General features: G+C 45.1%; 1 protein-coding gene across 1 annotated transcript in view; it reads left to right on the top strand.

Moving 5' to 3' along the window:
* zdhhc17 (zinc finger DHHC-type palmitoyltransferase 17) overlaps positions 1–21,002 on the top strand; it is a 53,383-nt gene that overhangs the window by 8,833 nt on the left and 23,548 nt on the right. Inside the window, exons 2-8 of the mRNA XM_065021396.1 lie at positions 1,689–1,792; positions 7,171–7,293; positions 8,169–8,246; positions 12,600–12,744; positions 14,186–14,250; positions 16,312–16,474; positions 17,867–17,992. Coding sequence (XP_064877468.1) covers positions 1,689–1,792; positions 7,171–7,293; positions 8,169–8,246; positions 12,600–12,744; positions 14,186–14,250; positions 16,312–16,474; positions 17,867–17,992 — 804 coding nt within the window. The remainder of the gene's footprint in view (positions 1–1,688; positions 1,793–7,170; positions 7,294–8,168; positions 8,247–12,599; positions 12,745–14,185; positions 14,251–16,311; positions 16,475–17,866; positions 17,993–21,002) is intronic.

Below are 21,002 nucleotides of genomic sequence, written 5' to 3'. Positions count from 1 at the left end.
TATCCTTATAGTCTGCTGTAGGTCTATATGATTCATCATTAACCCAGTATCCTTATAGTCTGCTGTAGGTCTATATGATTCATCATTAACCCAGTATCCTTATAGTCTGCTGTAGGTCTATATGATTCATCATTAACCCAGTATCCTTATAGTCTGCTGTAGGTCTATATGATTCATCATTAACCCAGTATCCTTATAGTCTGATGTAGGTCTATATGATTCATCATTAACCCAGTATCCTTATAGTCTGCTGTAGGTCTATATGATTCATCATTAACCCAGTATCCTTATAGTCTGATGTAGGTCTATATGATTCATCATTAACCCAGTATCCTTATAGTCTGCTGTAGGTCTATATGATTCATCATTAACCCAGTATCCTTATAATCTGCTGTAGGTCTATATGATTCATCATTAACCCAAAATCGATTGTCTGAGGACGGCGCCCTGCATACTAAAGCATGAAAAACACATTTTAAAGTCAGAAATAGCGAGATAATAAATGCCTTTGATGATCTTCTTCTGTTAGCACTCCGAAAGGTCCCAGTTTCATCACAAATGGTCCGTTTGTTCGATAATGTCCTTTATATCCATAAAAACTCCGTTTAGCTGGGTCAATAATCCACCGTTTCCCTCCATCAAAATGCATACAAAATGATTCCCAAACATTACTAATAAACTTTTCCAAACAAGTCAAACAGCGTTTATAATCAAACCTTAGGTGTCCTAATACGTAAATAAACGATACAATTTAAGACTGAATCGTTATTGTCTTTACCGGAGAAAAATTCCACCTGCCATATCAGTTCTGTTATACTCACAGACATTATTTTAACATTTTTAGAAACTTTAGAGTTTTCTATCCACATCTACCAATTATATGCATATCCTTCTGGACTTGAGTAACAGGCAGTTTACTTTGGGCACGCTTTTCATCCGGACGTAAAAAATACTACCCAAGAGAGGTTAACCAAGTATTTTGTACATTTAGTATTGAAGGAATGTGTAGGTCCTATGGATGTTAGATATGGAATGGCTGTCGGGCTGTAAAATTATACCTCACATTCTGTAGGAAGTGAGCCTTGGACAAGTGAGCCTTGAACAATCCATAGTGGCCAATAGAGCAGGAGCCCATATCCTGAGTCTGTAGTGTGGGGCAGCTTGACGTACAAGCACACCCCCTGGACAGGACGCTAGTCTGTCACAGGGCCTTTCATTGGAAAATAGATTTAGTAGGAATCTAGAATATATATAGGCCTGTTATGGTTGTTTTACAGTCAGTACTGTACACGTGAACCAAGTTTCATGCTTTTATGAAAACCCTAACTGCATTCTCCTGGACCAATAGTGTTGTTCAGTAAAGGTTATAGAGACTGAGTGAGAACTGTGATGTGTATTTACCAGTCACCAAGGCAGCAGTACAGCAGTCCTCCCGGGGTGAGGGGGGTGGTTAAATGGCGTTGCCATGGCGTTGCCGTGGAGGCTAATAAGAATGTGAAGGGCCTATGTGGGCGGCCCCGACTCACTGTTGCCCACCATCAGAACACGACACAGCCTCCTCCAACTCTCTCTGTCGCTCATTCAATCGCTCTCGTGAGATGACGCTGTGCCATCTGGGTAGGCCCACTGGGTCCAGGCAAGGCACGGATTGATGAAACTCATTGCTGTTTTTTTCTCTCTCCCAACAGGAACTCAAGCCCCAGAGTCACTATAACCATGGCTACAGTGAGAATGTGGGGCGCAAGAGCCACGTGGATGACTACAGTACCTGGGACATCGTCAAAGCCACGCAGTGAGTACCCACGCACCGCCGTGCTCGCGTGTGCGTGCGTGTGTGTGTGCGCGCAAAGCTTGGCCGGTGTGGTTCAAGGTATACAAGCAATGTGGGCTGGTATACAAGCAATATAACTGGTTTTAAAAACACTTCCTGTTGTGGTATAGTTATCTTACTTGTGTAGCAGGGCAAACATTATTTGCAGGCTCCACGTTGTTCTCCAGCACATAGGTCTGACTGCTTTTTCCTTTATTTAACTAGGTCAGTCAGTTAAGAACAAATTCTTATTTACAATGACGGCCTCGGAACAGTGGGTTAACTGCCTTGTTCAGGGGCAGAACAACAGATTTTTACCTTGTCAGCTCAGGGATTTGATCTTACCACCTTTTGGTTACTAGGCCAACGCTCTATCCACTAGCCTACCTGCGGTCCCATGCAAAGCAGCTCCCCAGACATGTGGCTAAGAGAAGCTGGCATTTCATCAATCTACACATAATACCCCATAATAAAGCGAAAACAGCTTTTTAGAAATGTTTGCACATTTATAAAAACATAATTTATTTATTCAGACCCTTTGCTATGAGTCTTGAAATTGAGCTCAGGTGAATCATGTTTCCATTGATCATCCTTGAGATGTTTCTACAACTTGTTTGGAGTCCACCTGTGGTAAATTAAATTGATTGGACATGATTTGGAAAGGCACACACCTGTCTATATAAGGTCCCACAGATGACAGTGCATGTCAGAGCAAAAGGTAGAAGGAATTGTCCATGAGGTCGAAGGAATTGTCCATGGATCTCCGAGACAGGTTTATGTCGAGGCACAGATCTGGGGAAGGGTACCAAAAATGTCTGCAGAATTGAAGGTCCCGAAGAACACAGTGGTCTCCATCATTCTTAAATGGAAGAAGTTTGGAACCACCAAGAATCTTCCTAGATCTGGCTGCCTGCCTAACGGAGTAATCGGGGGAGAAGGGACTTGGTCAGGGAGGTGACCAAGAACCTGATGGTCACTCTGACAGAGCTCCAGAGTTTCTCTGTGGAGATGGGAGAACCTGTTGACTAGTGTCTATCGATGCCTGCACCAGGTCATATCGCTGCTCCAGACTAGTGGCTATCAATCCCTGCTTCGGGGTGAATCTGTACCCCTAGGTTCAGATCTAGGATCTGTTACCCCTCCCCCAGTCCTAACCTTAACCATTAGTGGGGAAAATGCTAAACTGGCTCAAGATCAGTGTCTAGGAGCAACTTCACACTACACCGCTATCGATACTCCCTCTAGTTGGTTTGCATATAGGGTAACAGACAGGCCCCTATTATGGACGCTCACAGGAAACCACTAACAGAACATGTATTTCCTGTGTGATTTACTACTAGCCTCCCTGGACTTGTTTCCTTGTTCTGGCATCGTCAGGACCAGATATGTATCAGCTAGTCTGCACATGGTATTATGAAACGTTCCTTCCCCTATGATCCAGACCAATGGTGAATGACCACAGTTCCTTCAAAGTATTCACACCCATTGACTTTTTACACATGTTACAGCCTGCATTTAAAATGGATTAAAAGGAGTTTTTTGTCACACACAATACCCCATAATGTCAGTGGAATTTTGTTATCAGATGTTTTACAAATTAATAAAAAATGAAAATCTGAATTGTCTTGAATCAATTTGTTATGGCAAGCCTAAATAAGTTCAGGAGTCAACATGTGCTCAACAAGTCCCATAATAAGTTGCATGGAATCACCCTGGGGGCAATAATAGTGTTTAAGCTACTTTTTGAATGACTACCTCCTCACTGTACCCCACACACACACTTGTCTATAAGGTCCCTCAGTCGAGCAGTGAATATCAGAAATCGATTCAAACACAAAGACCAGGGAGGTTTTTACAATGTTTGGCAAAGAAGGGCACCTCAAACACAGACATTGAATATCCCTTTGAGTATGGTGAAGTAATTCATTAGACTTTGGATGGGGTATCTACACCCATTCACCTCAAAAATACAGGCGTCCTTCCTAACTCAGTTGCCGGAGAAGAAAATCTGCTCAGGAATTTCACCATGACACCCAAACCGGCCATCGTGCGCCAATTGATTTTGTCCCCCCACACCAAACGCGATCACGACACACAGGTTAAAATATCAAAACAAACTCTGAACCAATTATTTTAATTTCGGGGACAGGTCTAAAAGCATTAAACATTTATGGCAATTTAGCTAGCTAGCTTGCTGTTGCTAGCTCATTTGTCCTGGGATATAAACCTTGAGTTGTTATTTTACCTGAAATGCACAAGGTCCTCTTCTCCGACAATTAATCCACACATAAAACAGTGAACCGAATCGTTTCCAAATCAAATGTTATTGGTCACAAACACATGGTTAGCAGATGTTAATGCGAGTGTAGCGAAATGCTTGTGCTTCTAGTTCTGACCGTGCAGTAATATCTAACAATTTCACAACTACCTTATACACACAAGTGTAAAGGAATGATTAAGAATATGTACATATAAATATATGGATGAGCGATGGCCGAACGACATAGGCGAGATGCAGTAGATACCTACATTACTCATCTCGTATGTAAACATTATATAAAGTTACATTTTTTAAAGTGACTAGTGATACATTTATTACATCCAATTTTTTATTATTAAAGTGGCTAGAGATGAGTCAGTATGTTGGCAGCAGCCACTCAATGTTAGTGATGGCTGTTTAACAGTCTGATGGCCTTGAGATAGAAGCTGTTTTTCAGTCTCTCGGTCCCTGCTTTGATGCACCTGTACTGACCTCGCCTTCTGGATGTTCGCGGGGTGAACAGGCAGTGGCTAGGGTGGTTGTTGTCCTTGATGATCTTTTTGTCCTTCCTGTGACATCAGGTGGTGGAGCAGCCCCTTATCCACATCGACGGGGCAGTAGTGGAGAAGGTGGAACGTTTTAAGTTCCTCTTCTTGTCATCTCTCCTCCTTCCAAGGTTTTTTCTTCTTTGCACTTTATATGGCGATCGGCATCTGAACTTTCATAGTATTACCACGACGACCGACGAACTCCGTTGTCTTTCAATCGCCCACGTGGGTATAACCAATGAGGAAATGGCACGTGGGTATCTGCTTCTATAAACCAATGAGGAGATGAGAGAGGCAGGACTTGCACCGTGATCAGCGTCACAAATAGAACTGACTTGAAAGGAATTTTACATCTGTACATTATAGGAACACCTGTAATTACAAAAGTACAATGATTTAATGTTTTGCTTTAGCTTGAGATTAAGAATCAGTGGTAGAGACGTAAGTGCACAAAGAGGTCAACTGTACAAGAATCAGATGTCTGTGTTGAAAATATACGTTCAGTTTCTGTTGATACTATGTTCCAGTCTTACTTCTGCTGGCACATGATAGTAACAGGAGGAAGAAGGATTGGGAAACTAACTGCAAATAACAATAAGCTGAACAACTCCTAGCAGAGACATCTTTGTATTAGCAACTATTAATTCTGAGTTGATTTGGTATTAAAGTTAAGGGACATCACCCTGAGCGGGGTGAACCTCAGTAGGGGATAAAAAGGAAAAACACCATATTTTGTACTAAGTGTGTTACTTGCAAATGACTAAGTGTATACTCCAAAGAAGTTTCCTGTGGTCACTTGTATAACAGGGCAGAATTCTCTTACAACGCGCATTGGCACTTGCCAGCAGTGTGGGTTTATGTCCTGAGGTGCTGACCTGTTTCACCCTCGACAACAACTGTGATTATTATTATTTGACCCTGCTGGTCATTTATGAACATTTCAACATCTTGGCCATGTTCTGTTATAATCTCCACCCGGCACAGCCAGAAGAGGACTGACCACCCCTCATAGCCTGGTTCCTCTCTAGGTCTTTCCTAGGTTTTGGCCTTTCTAGGGAGTTTTTCCTAGCCACCGTGCTTCTACACCTGCATTGCTTGCTGTTTGGGGTTTTAGGCTGGGATGCTGTACAGCACTTTGAGATATCAGCTGATGTAAGAAGGGCTATATAAATACATTTGATTTACATTTATTTTGCAACGCTCGCACACGTGAGTGGTGTAGTCAGCATGTGAGGCCAATGGGGACTTTATAACAGAGTTTAATGGCTGTGATCAGAGAACTGAGGATGGATCAACAACATTGTAGTTACTCTACAATACTAACCTAATTGACAGAGTAAAAAGGAAGCCTGTACAGAATAAAAATATTCCAAAACATGCATCCTGTTTTGCAACAAGGCACTAAAGTAATACTGCAACAACAAAAATGACAAAGGAATTAACTTTCTGGCCTGAAATATAAAGTTTTGTGTTTGGGGCAAATCCAAAACAACACATTACTAAGTACAACTCTCCACATTTTCAAGCATTGTGGTGGCTGCATCATGTTATGGGTATGCTTGTAATTGTTAAGGACTGGGGAGTTTTTCAGGATAAAAAAATAAACGGAATGGAGCTAAGCACAGGAAAAATCCTAGAGGAAAACCTGGTCTGCTTTCACACCAGACACCAATGAATTCACCTTTCAGCAGGACAATAACCTAGAACATAAGGCCAAATCTACACTGGAGTTGCTTACTAAGAAGACCATGGATGTTCCTGAGTGGCCGAGTTACAGTTTTGACATAAATTTACTTGAAAATCGACGGCAAGACCTGAAAATGGTTGTCTAGCAATGATCAACAACCAACAATTTTTTTAAAGAATAATGTGTAAATGTTGGTGTGGAAAGCTCTTAGAGACTTACCCAGAAAGACTCACAGCTGTAATCACTGATGTGTGGTGTGGAAAGCTCTTAGAGACTTACCCAGAAAGACTCGCGGCTGTAATTGCTGTCAGATGTGTTTGAAACATGTATTGACTCAGGGGTGTAAATACTTATGTAAATTAGATATTTCTTTATTTCATATCAAATAAATTTGCATGCATTTATAAAAACATGTTTTCACTGTGTAAATGTGTGAGAAATCTATTTAATCCATTTTGAATTCAGTCTAACACAAGTCAAGGAATATGAATACTTTCTGAAGGCACTGTATAAATATGTTGTCATGAATGTGAATATAGTGCAGACATAGGGCTAGGTTTCCCTCTGGAGTAGAATAGTCTGACTGACAAACAAAGAAGGCCTTGTGTTTCTTTTATTGAAGAAGAAGAACCTAAATCAAGATGCTTCATCCTCCTGATATGTGCTCTGTTAAGGACAGAAGGCCGTTATGGGTGAAGCGTGTGTGTGTGTGTGTGTGTGTTGACCCTATGCTCACCTTGTCTACCTACATTCTCCTGATATGTGCTCTGTTAAGGACAGAAGGCTGTTATGACAAGGGATACTGTTGTGGGTGAAGCGTGTGTGTGTTGACCCTATGCTCACCTTGTCTACCTACATTCTCCAGGTATGGGATCTTTGAGCGCTGCAGAGAACTGGTGGAGGCAGGCTATGACGTTCAGCAGCCGGACAAAGAGAACGTCACACTCCTGCACTGGGCCGCCATCAACAATAGAATAGACTTGGTCAAGTGAGTGAGACACACACAGGCCTCACACTGAATAACCCAATGCCCTTGACCTCCTCTCACTATTCAGCTGTCTTACATGTGAGTTGCAGTAAACCTACATGTACACGTGAAATGCTTCTCCCAACACCCTCCTGTGGAATGTTTCTTATCAGAAGGATTTCCCAGTCAGACTGGAACTCATGCAAGCATACTGTCCTAGAACCCTAAACACACATACTCACACAGGACATAGTCCTGGAACCCTAAACTCACACACTGCTGCAGAGGGGTGTCCTGCTGCAGAGGGGTGTCCTGCTGCAGAGGGGTGTCCTGCTGCAGAGGGGTGTCCTGCTGCAGAGGGGTGTCCTGCTGCAGAGGGGTGTCCTGCTGCAGAGGGGTGTCCTGCTGCAGAGGGGTGTCCTGCTGCAGAGGGGTGTCCTGCTGCAGAGGGGTGTCCTGCTGCAGAGGGGTGTCCTGCTGCAGAGGGGTGTCCTGCTGCAGAGGGGTGTCCTGCTGCAGAGGGGTGTCCTGCTGCAGAGGGGTGTCCTGCTGCAGAGGGGTGTCCTGCAGTACACACACTGTACAGTACAGAAACACTGCCAGAACCATGGTCTCTCTGTATAAGAATAGAATCCCAAACCATTCTAATACAACATAGCAGGAAGGAGAGAACAAGTTCCTGGATGTCTGCTAAGGTCTGAGCCATCCGTTCCATTGGAAGGCAGACACCCTCTTAAAACGCCATATTGCTGGAGATCCTGAGGCAATAAAACTGAATTGGTTCATCTGTTTTATCTCACTGCATCAACAATCTAATCTTTTCACCACCTGTAGTTGAGTGAGTGAGGTGAGTGAGTGAGTGCTAAATGTATTTGTGACTCTGCCGCGGTGTGTAGGTACTACATATCAAAGGGGGCGATGGTGGACCAGTTGGGAGGTGACCTCAACTCCACACCACTGCATTGGGCCACAAGGTAAGAGTGACAACAATAGATGAGGCATTAACAGACACTGGTTCAGTCTGCTTTCCAGGACCAAGCTTGTCCAGCAGTCCCAAAACATTAGGTCCTGTTGGAAATGCTGATCTGTAGATATGACCATCTAGAGCAGGGGTGGGCAAACTTTTTGACTCGCGGGCCACAATGGGTTCTAAAATTTGACAGAGGGGCCGGGCCAGGAGCATTTGGAGGGAGTGTTTGGGCCGGATATACTAAAGCATTAAATGTAGTGTGTGCAAACCTCATAGCACAGTAAGAACACTACAACCCAATTTATTAACTGTCTTTCAAATGTGAAAAATAGCCCTTATCAGTTAATAAATTTGTCTCAAGGAATATGCAAGATATGGCATTTACATACTATTTCGCAGATACTGGGAGGAGGAAATGTAAATAGATTAAAATAACATACGCACTGTGATTTATCAAGATTGCGTCTGTTTTTAATAAGTTTCAATCGAAGGTGCAAAGTTAAAGAAATCAACATTTATTGAAAAATGGAATCACTTTCAACATTCAAAACATATTATTACACAACGAAATACTCAAGCTCAATAATATCTACTTGTGTTAAACTCCGCAAAATCATGGATGGATTGTCCTGACCGCGCGCTCTACAAACTCTCCACGGACGCCCTCGCCTTCACGCGCAAACAGTACACGTGTATCGTTGCCAAGCACACAGACATAGGCTGTATTAAATATCCTACCTGCAGCTGAAAATTTAAATTAAGAGCGATGTGCGGCGTGTTAATTAAGCTACTGTACCGCTGCTGTGCGTAAATGCGCATTGCTCTTAATTAAAAGACGCACTTCCAAACTTTCCATATGCATTTTTTCATAACACAGCAGAAAAACTCACCATTTCAGTGGGAACAGTGTTGTTGGTCTCCCTTTTTTGCCAGTGCATCAAAGTCTGGAGTTAGTTTTGTTGTGGCAATTCTCAGGACAGATCTGAGGTGTTGGTCAGTTAACTTGGATCTGTGATGGGCTTTGTTGATTTTCATGACGCTAAACGTCTGCTCACACACGTAGGTCGAGCCAAACAACACCAGCATCTTCTGCGCCGTCCTCCGGAGGTTTGGAAACGCGGTCTCGTTAAGTGAAGCGTAAAAGTCATTCAGTTTAAGAGACTTGAACTTCTCCTTTGAGACGGAGTCAGACTGAAGATCGATCAGTTCCAATTGCAGCTCCTGCGGTGCTGATTCGGGGTCTTGTGACAGGGGACAGGACACCAGTTGAAGTGACTTGTCAATTTTTCAAAATCACAGAACCGACGGCAAAATTCTCTGTGCAGATCGTCCAGTGATTTGCAGTATTTCTTCGCATTTCGGGCGGCCTCTTTCTGCACGGCTAGTGTGGGGAAATGTGCGAAAGATTTGTTTGACATTTGCCTGGAGAATAAAACCAGCTTGGATTTGAAGGCTCTCACATTTGTGTACATGTCGTGCGCAAACTGATCTTTCCCCTGTAGCTTCACGTTCAGCTCATTCATGTGTGAAAATATGTCCACAGCAAACGCAAAGTCACAAAGCCAGTTTGTGTCGCTCAGCTCGGGAATTCTTCGGATTTCCCATTAAATAAAAAATGAGCGAATCTCGTCTTTGAGCTCCCAGACTCGTTGAAACACTTTCCCCAAACTTAACCAGCGGACGCGAGAGTGGTAAATTAGGTCCTGGTGATCCGCATTAGTTTCTTCCAGGAACGTAATGAACTGACGATGATTAAGTCCCCTTGCTCGTATGAAGTTAACAAGTTTTACAACTGGATCCACGACGTGATTAAGCTGCAATACAGACTTACACAGAGACTCCTGATGAATGATGCAGTGAAGTAAAATAACATCCTGGTCAGGGTTTTCTTCTTTCACTTTATCCTGGATTCTTTTCAGCAGCCCGATGTTTTTTCCAGTTAAATTTGGCGATCCATCCGTGGTGACATTGGCAAGTTTACTCCAAGGTAGCTTCATTCTCTCGATGACAGCAGACACCTGTTCATATAAGTCCTCTCCTCGCGTTTTCCCTTTCAGTGATTCCATGCTCAAAAGCTCCTCCGTTATCTCAAAACTGTCGTTAATCCCTCGGATAAAAATTAGGAGCTGAGCAGTGTCTTTTATGTCGTTACTTTCATCCAGTGCTAGTGAATATAACTTAAAGGACTCCTTTTTGTTTAACTCGCTGACTATATCTTCGTCAATCAGTTCCACGCGGCGAGTCACTGTCCTGCGTGCTAAACTGATTTTTTCAAACTTGGCTTTGCTCTCCGGACACAAGAGACCTGCTGTCTCTACCATGCACTCTTTCAAAAACTCGCCTTCGGAGAAAGGCTTGCTAGCCTTTGCTAATTTGAATGCCAGCAAATAACTTGCCTTGGTACTTGACTCTTGAATTGCAGTTTGTCGGTGAAAAAAGTTCTGTTGACTCTGTAAATTAGCTGCCAACCTCTGAGCAGTAGCCGCCCGTTCTTGTGTTGACTGCTTGCTAGCATAGTTTGCATGCTTCGTGGCAAAGTGACGGCTGATATTGTACTCTTTGAAAACCGCAACAGCTTCTTGGCATATCAGACATACAGCCGTTGATCGGACTTCAGTGAAGAAGTATTTTGTTGTCCACTCCTTATTAAACACTCGGCATTCGCTGTCCACTTTCCTTCTCTTTGGTCCGCTCATTTTCACAGAAGGGCTTAATGGTGACGTGAAACGAAGTGAAAATTAAAGTGAAATAAAGAGAAATACGCGCCACTCCAACAACGGTCAATGTGTTTTGAGTGCGCCATCTATTGGGGAAACGTGGGCATTGCAGGGAAAGGGGAAAAAAGGAGGTTTTTACTATAATTTGGACAAGTTCGGCGGGCCGGATTAAAAAGCCTAACGGGCCGTAGTTTGCCCATGTCTGATCTAGAGAGTGAGGTGAAAGGTTATATACTGTATGAAGTAGAGGTGTTGTTTCCAGTGGACTCTCTCCTTTCCCCTGTGTGGGTGTCATAGGGTGTGTTTCTGCTGAAGTCCTTTCCCCTGTGTGGGTGTCATAAGGCGTGTTCCTGCTGAAGTCCTTTCCCCTGTGTGGGTGTCATAGGGCGTGTTTCTGCTGAAGTCCTTTCCCCTGTGTGGGTGTCATAGGGCGTGTTTCTGCTGAAGTCCTTTCCCCTGTGTGGGTGTCATAGGGTGTGTTTCTGCTGAAGTCCTTTCCCCTGTGTGGGTGTCATAGGGCATGTTTCTGCTGAAGTCCTTTCCCCTGTGTGGGTGTCATAGGGCGTGTTCCTGCTGAAGTCCTTTCCCCTGTGTGGGTGTCATAGGGCGTGTTTCTGCTGAAGTCCTTTCCCCTGTGTGGGTGTCATAGGGCGTGTTCCTGCTGAAGTCCTTTCCCCTGTGTGGGTGTCATAGGGCGTGTTTCTGCTGAAGTCCTTTCCCCTGTGTGGGTGTCATAGGGTGTGTTTCTGCTGAAGTCCTTTCCCCTGTGTGGGTGTCATAGGGCGTGTTTCTGCTGAAGTCCTTTCCCCTGTGTGGGTGTCATAGGGCGTGTTTCTGCTGAAGTCCTTTCCCCTGTGTGGGTGTCATAGGGCGTGTTCCTGCTGAAGTCCTTTCCCCCCCAAGTCACACAAGACCTTCAGGGTTGTATGAAGTCCCAGTACTGCCTGTCCTCACCCCTGTCAGAGAGCTTTCTACTGCATTATTCATATGATCAGCAGGGGGCAGCCATCTCTAGCCGGGGGCCTGATACCTAGCCAGGCCTCACGGCTTTGTCATCAGCCCCCCTCCCTGCTAGTGACCTTTCACAGTAGATGGGAGTGGAGCCCATCTGTCGGGTCACTGACACTTTCTATATGAGATTTATGTGTATTATTGTGAATATAAGGACTTAATTACAATGTTGAGGATTGTGTTTGGTTAAGTATCTAGTGCATCAATCTTCTTATTAAACATCTCTCAATTGGATGTGGTGTCTGTTTCATTTATATTATATTTTATTCATTTAACAGACACTCTTATCCAGAGCGACTTACAGGAGCATTTAGGGTTCAGTGCCTTGCTCAAGGGCACATGGACAGACTTCACCTAGTCAGCTCGGCGACTCAAACCATTTCCTATCTACAAAACCCCCAGAGACTTTACATGTAGTTATTATTGGTGCAATCTGTCATGTCCATTCCTGCTGTTAATAATGGGGTGTTATTAAGGGGGGTTGGCTAGTTTCTTCTGTGCTGCAGATGAAAGTTACGGATTGATCCTTTAAACAAAACAACAGCCAGAAACATGTCTAAATGCTAATATCACGTAATACCAGTTAGTTCTTGTGCTCATCAACATAATGATGTTGTGTGTGTCCACAGACAGGGCCACCTCTCCATGGTGGTACAGCTGCTGAAGTATGGGTCCGACCCCTCGCTCATCGACGGAGAGGGCTGCAGCTGTGTCCACCTGGCTGCCCAGTTCGGACACACCTCCATCGTGGCCTACCTCATCGCCAAGGGACAGGTATGTCCCAATTGCAAATGAGCCCCTAACCCCTACTTCCTGTGTACTTTTGTAGATCTGAGAGGCTGATAGGTGGAAGCAATATTGTAAAAATCCTGCTTAGCCTTTTAGAGGGCATTGTGGAGATATTACCATAATTCTTAAACCTCTGAAATCTTCTCAGATCTCCACAAGTGGTTAGGGGTCATGCAGTGTGCGTCCATTAGATTTACCGTGTTATATTTATTCTGATCGCAGAACAAAAAGCTTTTCTCGCTTATTCAAATCTCAGGAGATGTTGTTGTCGGCCACCAGGGGGGTTGTTTCATTAGTTTCCCACCACCTGGGGGGGGTTGTTTCATTAGTTTCTCACCACCTGGGGGGTTGTTTCATTAGTTTCCCGCCACCTGGGGGCGTTGTTTCATTAGTTTCCCGCCACCTGGGGGCGTTGTTTCATTAGTTTCCCGCCACCTGGGGGGGTTGTTTCATTAGTTTCCCACCACCTGGGGGGTTGTTTCATTAGTTTCCCACCACCTGGGGGGGTTGGGGGTTGTTTCATTAGTTTCCCACCACCTGGGGGGGTTGTTTCATTAGTTTCCCACCACCTGGGGGGGGTTTGTTTCATTAGTTTCCCACCACCTGGGGGGTTGTTTCATTAGTTTCCCACCACCTGGGGGTTGTTTCATTGTTTCCCACCACCTGGGGGTTTGTTAGTTTCCCACCACCTGGGGGGTTGTTTCATTAGTTTCCCACCACCTGGGGCGTTTGTTTCATTAGTTTCCCACCACCTGGGGGGGGGTTGTTTCATTAGTTTCCCACCACCTGGGGGGGCGTTGTTTCATTAGTTTCCCACCACCTGGGGGCGTTGTTTCATTAGTTTCCCACCACCTGGGGGCGTTGTTTCATTAGTTTCCCACCACCTGGGGGCGTTGTTTCATTAGTTTCCCACCACCTGGGGGGGGGGCGTTGTTTCATTAGTTTCCCACCACCTGGGGGGGCGTTGTTCCATTAGTTTCCCACCACCTGGGCGGCAGGGTAGCCTAGTGGTTAGAGTGTTGGACAAGTAACTGGACAAGTAACCGGAAGGTTGCAAGTTCAAACCCCCGAGCTGACAAGGTACAAATCTGTCGTTCTGCCCCTGAACAGGTAGTTATCCCACTGTTCCTAGGCCATAATTGAAAATAAGAATTTGTTCTTAACTGACTTGCCTAGTGAAATAAAGGTAAAAAAAACAAAAAAAAACAGGGGACGTTGTTTCATTAGTTTCCCACCACCAGGAGGCGTTGTTTCATTAGTTTTCAAAACCTGCATTCCACATTGTCAGCCCTGCCAGGTTTTTCCTGGAACTGTTCAGTAGCATCTTCAAAGAAGTTCAAACATCTTCAAAGAAGCACAGTGTCAGTCTTTTCTGGGTTTATTGGGGGTTTGTGACCAACTGCTCTTTCTCCCTCTCCTCCTATAGGATGTGGACATGATGGATCAGAATGGAATGACTCCCTTGATGTGGGCAGCTTACAGGACACACAGGTGTGTGTGTGTGTGTGTGTGTGTGTGTGTGTGTCATGCGTTCACCCATATCCTACTTACATCCTAGCCTTTCCCCATCTAGCCATAATACACCAAGTTAATTTAAACTCACAAAGCGGTCACACAAACGGAAATCCATGCCCATTTAGAAATGGAATGCCCATCTAGATACGCAACGTTTAAAAATGGAATGTCCACCTAGATACGCAACATTTAGAAATGGAATGCCCATCTAGATACGCAACATTTAGAAATGGAATGCCCATCTAGATACGCAACATTTAGAAATGGAATGCCCATCTAGATACGCAACGTTTAAAAATGGAATGTCCACCTAGATACGCAACATTTAGAAATGGAATGCCCATCTAGATACGCAACATTTAGAAATGGAATGCCCATCTAGATACGCAACATTTAGAAATGGAATGTCCACCTAGATACGCAACATTTAGAAATGGAATGCCCATCTAGATACGCAATGTTTAAAAATGGAATGTCCACCTAGATACGCAACATTAAGAAATGGAATGCCCATCTAGATACGCAACATTTAGAAATGGAATGCCCATCTAGATACGCAACATTTTGAAATGGAATGCCCATCTAGATACGCAACATTTAGAAATGGAATGCCCATCTAGATACGCAATGTTTAAAAATGGAATGTCCACCTAGATACGCAACATTAAGAAATGGAATGCCCATCTAGATACGCAACATTTAGAAATGGAATGCCCATCTAGATACATTTTGAAATGGAACATTTTGAAATGGAATGCCCATCTAGATACGCAACATTTAGAAATGGAATGCCCATCTAGATACGCAACATTTAGAAATGGAATGCCCATCTAGATACGCAACATTTAGAAATGGAATGCCCATCTAGATACGCAACATTTAGAAATGGAATGCCCATCTAGATACGCAACATTTAGAAATGGAATGCCCATCTAGATACGCAACATTTAGAAATGGAATGCCCATCTAGATACGCAACATTTAGAAATGGAATGCCCATCTAGATACGCAACATTTAGAAATGGAATGCCCATCTAGCAACATTTAGAAATGGAATGCCCATCTAGATACGCAACATTTAGAAATGGAATGCCCATCTAGATACGCAACATTTAGAAATGGAATGCCCATCTAGATACGCAACATTTAGAAATGGAATGCCCATCTAGATACGCAACATTTAGAAATGGAATGCCCATCTAGATACGCAACATTTAGAAATGGAATGCCACCTAGATACGCAATAGACATGGAATGCCCAGAAGATGGAACGTTTAGAGACTAGAACGTTTAGAAATGGAATGCCCACTAGTTTAGAAATGGAATGCCCACCTAGATACGCAACGTTTAGAAATGGAATGCCCAACTAGAACGCAACGTTTAGAAATGGAATGCCCGTTTACGCAACGTTTAGAAATGGAATGCCCACCTAGATACGCAACGTTTAGAGATGGAATGCCCACCTAGATACGCAACGTTTAGAGATGGAATGCCCACCTAGATACGCAACGTTTAGAAATGGAATGCCCACCTAGATACGCAACGTTTAGAAATGGAATGCCCACCTAGATACGCAACGTTTAGAAATGGAATGCCCACCTAGATACGCAACGTTTAGAAATGGAATGCCCACCTAGATACGCAACGTTTAGAAATGGAATGCCCACCTAGATACGCAACGTTTAGAAATGGAATGCCCACCTAGATACGCAACGTTTAGAAATGGAATGCCCACCTAGATACGCAACGTTTAGAAATGGAATGCCCACCTAGATACGCAACGTTTAGACATGGAATGCCCATCTAGATACGCAACGTTTAGACATGGAATGCCCATCTAGATACGCAACGTTTAGACATGGATAATAGACAGATAAGAGACTGATACTAAAAGCACAAAGAAGAATGTGCAGTGGGCTAATATTTAAATAGTCACTAAACTTCAACTGTGTCGGTAATTCACAAATAGACCATAAAGGCCACGCTCATAAATAGACCATAAAGGCTTTGCACTTGAACTTTGTCCCGTCCTAACAGCGTGGACCCCACCCGGCTACTGCTGACCTTCAACGTGTCGGTCAACCTGGGTGACAAGTACCACAAAAACACGGCTCTGCACTGGGCCGTGCTGGCCGGCAACACCACAGTCATCACCCTGCTGCTGGACTCCAACTCCAATGTGGACGCACAGAACATCAAGGTGAGGCGGCTGTGCAGCTGATCTTGGGACAGCTTTGTATCTCCCCCCTAATTGTTAAGTTTAGGATTGAGGGAGGAGAAGCTGATCCTAGATCTGTACCTACTGGGAAATGTCACTCCAGAGCCAGGGTATGTTACTGAAGGCCCAAATGTCTCCTACTAACCTCTGACCTGTAGCACATGCTTGAATCTGGTTAGCCTTTTAATAGCTGTCCTGTATCTGGTTAGCCTTTTAATAGCTGTCCTGTATCTGGTTAGCCTTTTAATAGCTGTCCTGTATCTGGTTAGCCTTTTAATAGCTGTCCTGTATCTGGTTAGCCTTTTAATAGCTGTCCTGTATCTGGTTAGCCTTTTAATAGCTGTCCTGTATCTGGTTAGCCTTTTAATAGCTGTCCTGTATCTGGTTAGCCTTTTAATAGCTGTCCTGTATCTGGTTAGCCTTTTAATAGCTGTCCTGTATCTGGTTAGCCTTTTAATAGCTGTCCTGTATCTGGTTAGCCTTTTAATAGCTGTCCTGTATCTGGTTAGCCTTTTAATAGCTGTCCTGTATCTGGTTAGCCTTTTAATAGCTGTCCTGTATCTGGTTAGCCTTTTAATAGCTGTCCTGTATCTGGTTAGCCTTTTAATAGCTGTCCTGTATTTGGTTAGCCTTTTAATAGCTGTCCTGTATCTGGTTAGCCTTTTAATAGCTGTCCTGTATCTGGTTAGCCTTTTAATAGCTGTCCTGTATCTGGTTAGCTTTTTTAATAGCTGTCCTGTATCTGGTTAGCCTTTTAATAGCTGTCCTGTATCTGGTTAGCCTTTTAATAGCTGTCCTGTATCTGGTTAGCCTTTTAATAGCTGTCCTGTATCTGGTTAGCCTTTTAATAGCTGTCCTGTATCTGGTTAGCCTTTTAATAGCTGTCCTGTATCTGGTTAGCCTTTTAATAGCTGTCCTGTATCTGGCTAGCCTTTTATAGTTGTCCTGTATCTGGTTAGCCTTTTATATCTGTCCTGTATCTGGCTAGCCTTTTATAGTTGTCCTGTATCTGGTTAGCCTTTTAATAGCTGTCCTGTATCTGGTTAGCCTTTTAATAGCTGTCCTGTATCTGGTTAGCCTTTTAATAGCTGTCCTGACAACTTTAAAGGTGGAGCATTATTATCCAGTGTGGCCAATTAGAATACCCAGATCACCACCAGTGTCCATCCTATGGTCTTTCTCCTATCCTACTGTTTAGTGTCCATCCTTTCTCCTATCCTACTGTTTAGTGTCCATCCTTTGTTCCTGTGTCCTCAGCTGTCCTATGATCTGGTACTACCTAGCTGTCTGAATTAGGCTCTCTCTGCGTTGGATTGTTACCGTGGTGATTAGCTGGTTTGTTACCGTGGTGATCCTCTGGCTGTATTCCTCCAGGGTGAGACGCCGCTGGACCTGGCCAAGCAGAGGAAAAACGTCTGGATGGTCAACCATTTACAGGAGGCTCGGCAGGCCAAGGGTTACGACAGTCCTGGCTACCTGAAGAAGCTGAAGATGGACAAGGTAGAGACCAGGGAGGAGACTGAGTGGACATACACAAGCATGCAGGCTCACGCACTCACTCAGACACACATAGCCTTGCATGCTTACACAAATAAGTGTATGTGTAACGCCACCATTGTCCCTCTGTCTCTAAAAAGCCTTCCGCCACCTGTCTTTCCAGCCAGCAAACCCAGACCCTAAAAAGAGCACCTTCAGGCCTAGTTGCTGCCCTGTTGTTGACGTGAGACAGACAGACCAAAGCTAACACTCTATTCAGACCTTCTCTGGCCTCTGTCTTGAAGTAATTGCCCATCCAAGAGAGTGATTTCTTGGAGTCTGAGGAATCGAGCAGTTTTTCTATACAGACAGACATGAGGATTGTGTCAAGACCCTAATCATGGCAGAAGGAGAATTTGCCCCTAGATGGTGATCTTGGGTCAGATCAGCATTTTCTCCACTAATAGTGAAGGTTGGGTTTGGGGGAATAGAAGCTGATCCTAGATCTGTACTTCACCCCAGAGCCCTAATCAGTCTCTCCAAGTCAAGTGATCTAACCACCCCTGCTCGTTGGGACAGGAGGAGCACAAAGCACCAATTAGTTACGCTTGTATCTTGTGTTTTTCAACGTTTTGCTTCTTGACTTTGCATTTCTGTTGTCTTTCAAATTCATACGCTGTCGCCCTGGATGGTGTAGGTTGTCAAGGTACATCTTTAGATAGCACTCCATAGGGAGGCCCCATTAGCTACTGTCACGCTATGACACTAGTCACCCAGCCACTCTATGACACTAGTCACCCAGCCACGCTCTGACACTAGTCACCCAGCCACGCTCTGACACTAGTCACCCAGCCACGCTCTGACACTAGTCACCCAGCCACGCTCTGACACTAGTCACCCAGCCACGCTCTGACACTAGTCACCCAGCCACTCTATGACACTAGTCACCCAGCCACTCTCACCCAGCCACTCTCTGACACTGACACTAGTCACCCAGCCACTCTATGACACTAGTCACCCAGCCACTCTATGACACTAGTCAGTCCCAGCCACTCTATGACACTAGTCACCCAGCCACGCTCTGACACTAGTCACCCAGCCACTCTATGACACTAGTCACCCAGACACTAGTCACCCAGCCACTAGTCTATGACACTAGTCACCCAGCCACTCTAGTGACACTAGTCACCCAGCCACTCTATGACACTAGTCACCCAGCCACTCTATGACACACCAGCCACTCTGACACTAGTCACCCAGCCACTCTATGACACTAGTCACCCAGCCACTCTATGACACTAGTCACCCAGCCACTCTATGACACTAGTCACCCAGCCACTCTGACACTAGTCACCCAGCCACTCTATGACACTAGTCACCCAGCCACTCTGACACTAGTCACCCAGCCACTCTCTGACACTAGTCACCCAGCCACTCTATGACACTAGTCACCCAGCCACTCTGACACTAGTCACCCAGCCACGCTCTGACACTAGTCACCCAGCCACGCTCTGACACTAGTCTGACACTAGTCACCCAGCCACTCTATGACACTAGTCACCCAGCCACGCTCTGACACTAGTCACCCAGCCACTCTATGACACTAGTCACCCAGCCACTCTATGACACTAGTCACCCAGCCACTCTATGACACTAGTCACCCAGCCACTCTATGACACTAGTCACCCAGCCACTCTATGACACTAGTCACCCAGCCACTCTATGACACTAGTCACCCAGCCACTCTATGACACTAGTCACCCAGCCACTCTATGACACTAGTCACCCAGCCACCCGCTCTATGACACTAGTCACCCAGCCACTCTATGACACTACACTAGCCACTCTATGACACTAGTCACCCAGCCACTCTATGACACTAGTCACCCAGCCACTCTCTGACACTAGTCACCCAGCCACTCTATGACACTAGTCACCCAGCCACGCTCTGACACTAGTCACCCAGCCACGCTCTGACACTAGTCACCCAGCCACTCTATGACACTAGTCACCCAGCCACGCTCTGACACTAGTCACCCAGCCACTCTATGACACTAGTCACCCAGCCACTCTATGACACTAGTCACCCAGCCACTCTATGACACTAGTCACCCAGCCACTCTATGACACTAGTCACCCAGCCACTCTATGACACTAGTCACCCAGCCACTCTGACACTAGTCACCCAGCCACTCTATGACACTAGTCACCCAGCCACTCTATGACACTAGTCACCCAGCCACGCTCTGACACTAGTCACCCAGCCACTCTATGACACTAGTCACCCAGCCACTCTATGACACTAGTCACCCAGCCACTCTATGACACTAGTCACCCAGCCACTCTATGACACTAGTCACACCCAGCCACTCTATGACACTAGTCACCCAGCCACTCTATGACACTAGTCACCCAGCCACTCTATGACACTAGTCACCCAGCCACTCTATGACACTAGTCACCCAGCCACTCTATGACACTAGTCACCCAGCCACTCTATGACACTAGTCACCCAGCCACTCTATGACACTAGTCACCCAGCCACTCTATGACACTAGTCACCCAGCCAGCCACTAGTGACACTAGTCTGACACTGACACTAGTCACCCAGCCACTCTATGACACTAGTCACCCAGCCACTCTATGACACTAGTCACCCAGCCACTCTATGACACTAGTCACCCAGCCACTCTATGACACTAGTCTGACACTAGTCACCCAGCCACTCTATGACACTAGTCACCCAGCCACTCTATGACACTAGTCACCCAGCCACTCTATGACACTAGTCACCCAGCCACTCTATGACACTAGTCACCCAGCCACTCTATGACACTAGTCACCCAGCCACTCTATGACACTAGTCACCTATGACACAGCCACTCTATGACACTAGTCACCCAGCCACTCTATGACACTAGTCACCCAGCCACGCTATGACACTAGTCACCCAGCCACTCTATGACACTAGTCACCCAGCCAAGCTATGACACTAGTCACCCAGCCATGACACTAGTCACCCAGCCAAGCTCTG

This window comes from Oncorhynchus nerka, linkage group LG8 (genome assembly GCF_034236695.1).
Source record: "Oncorhynchus nerka isolate Pitt River linkage group LG8, Oner_Uvic_2.0, whole genome shotgun sequence".
Lineage (NCBI taxonomy): Eukaryota > Metazoa > Chordata > Actinopteri > Salmoniformes > Salmonidae > Oncorhynchus > Oncorhynchus nerka.
This window is presented reverse-complemented; position numbering and strand designations above follow the sequence as displayed.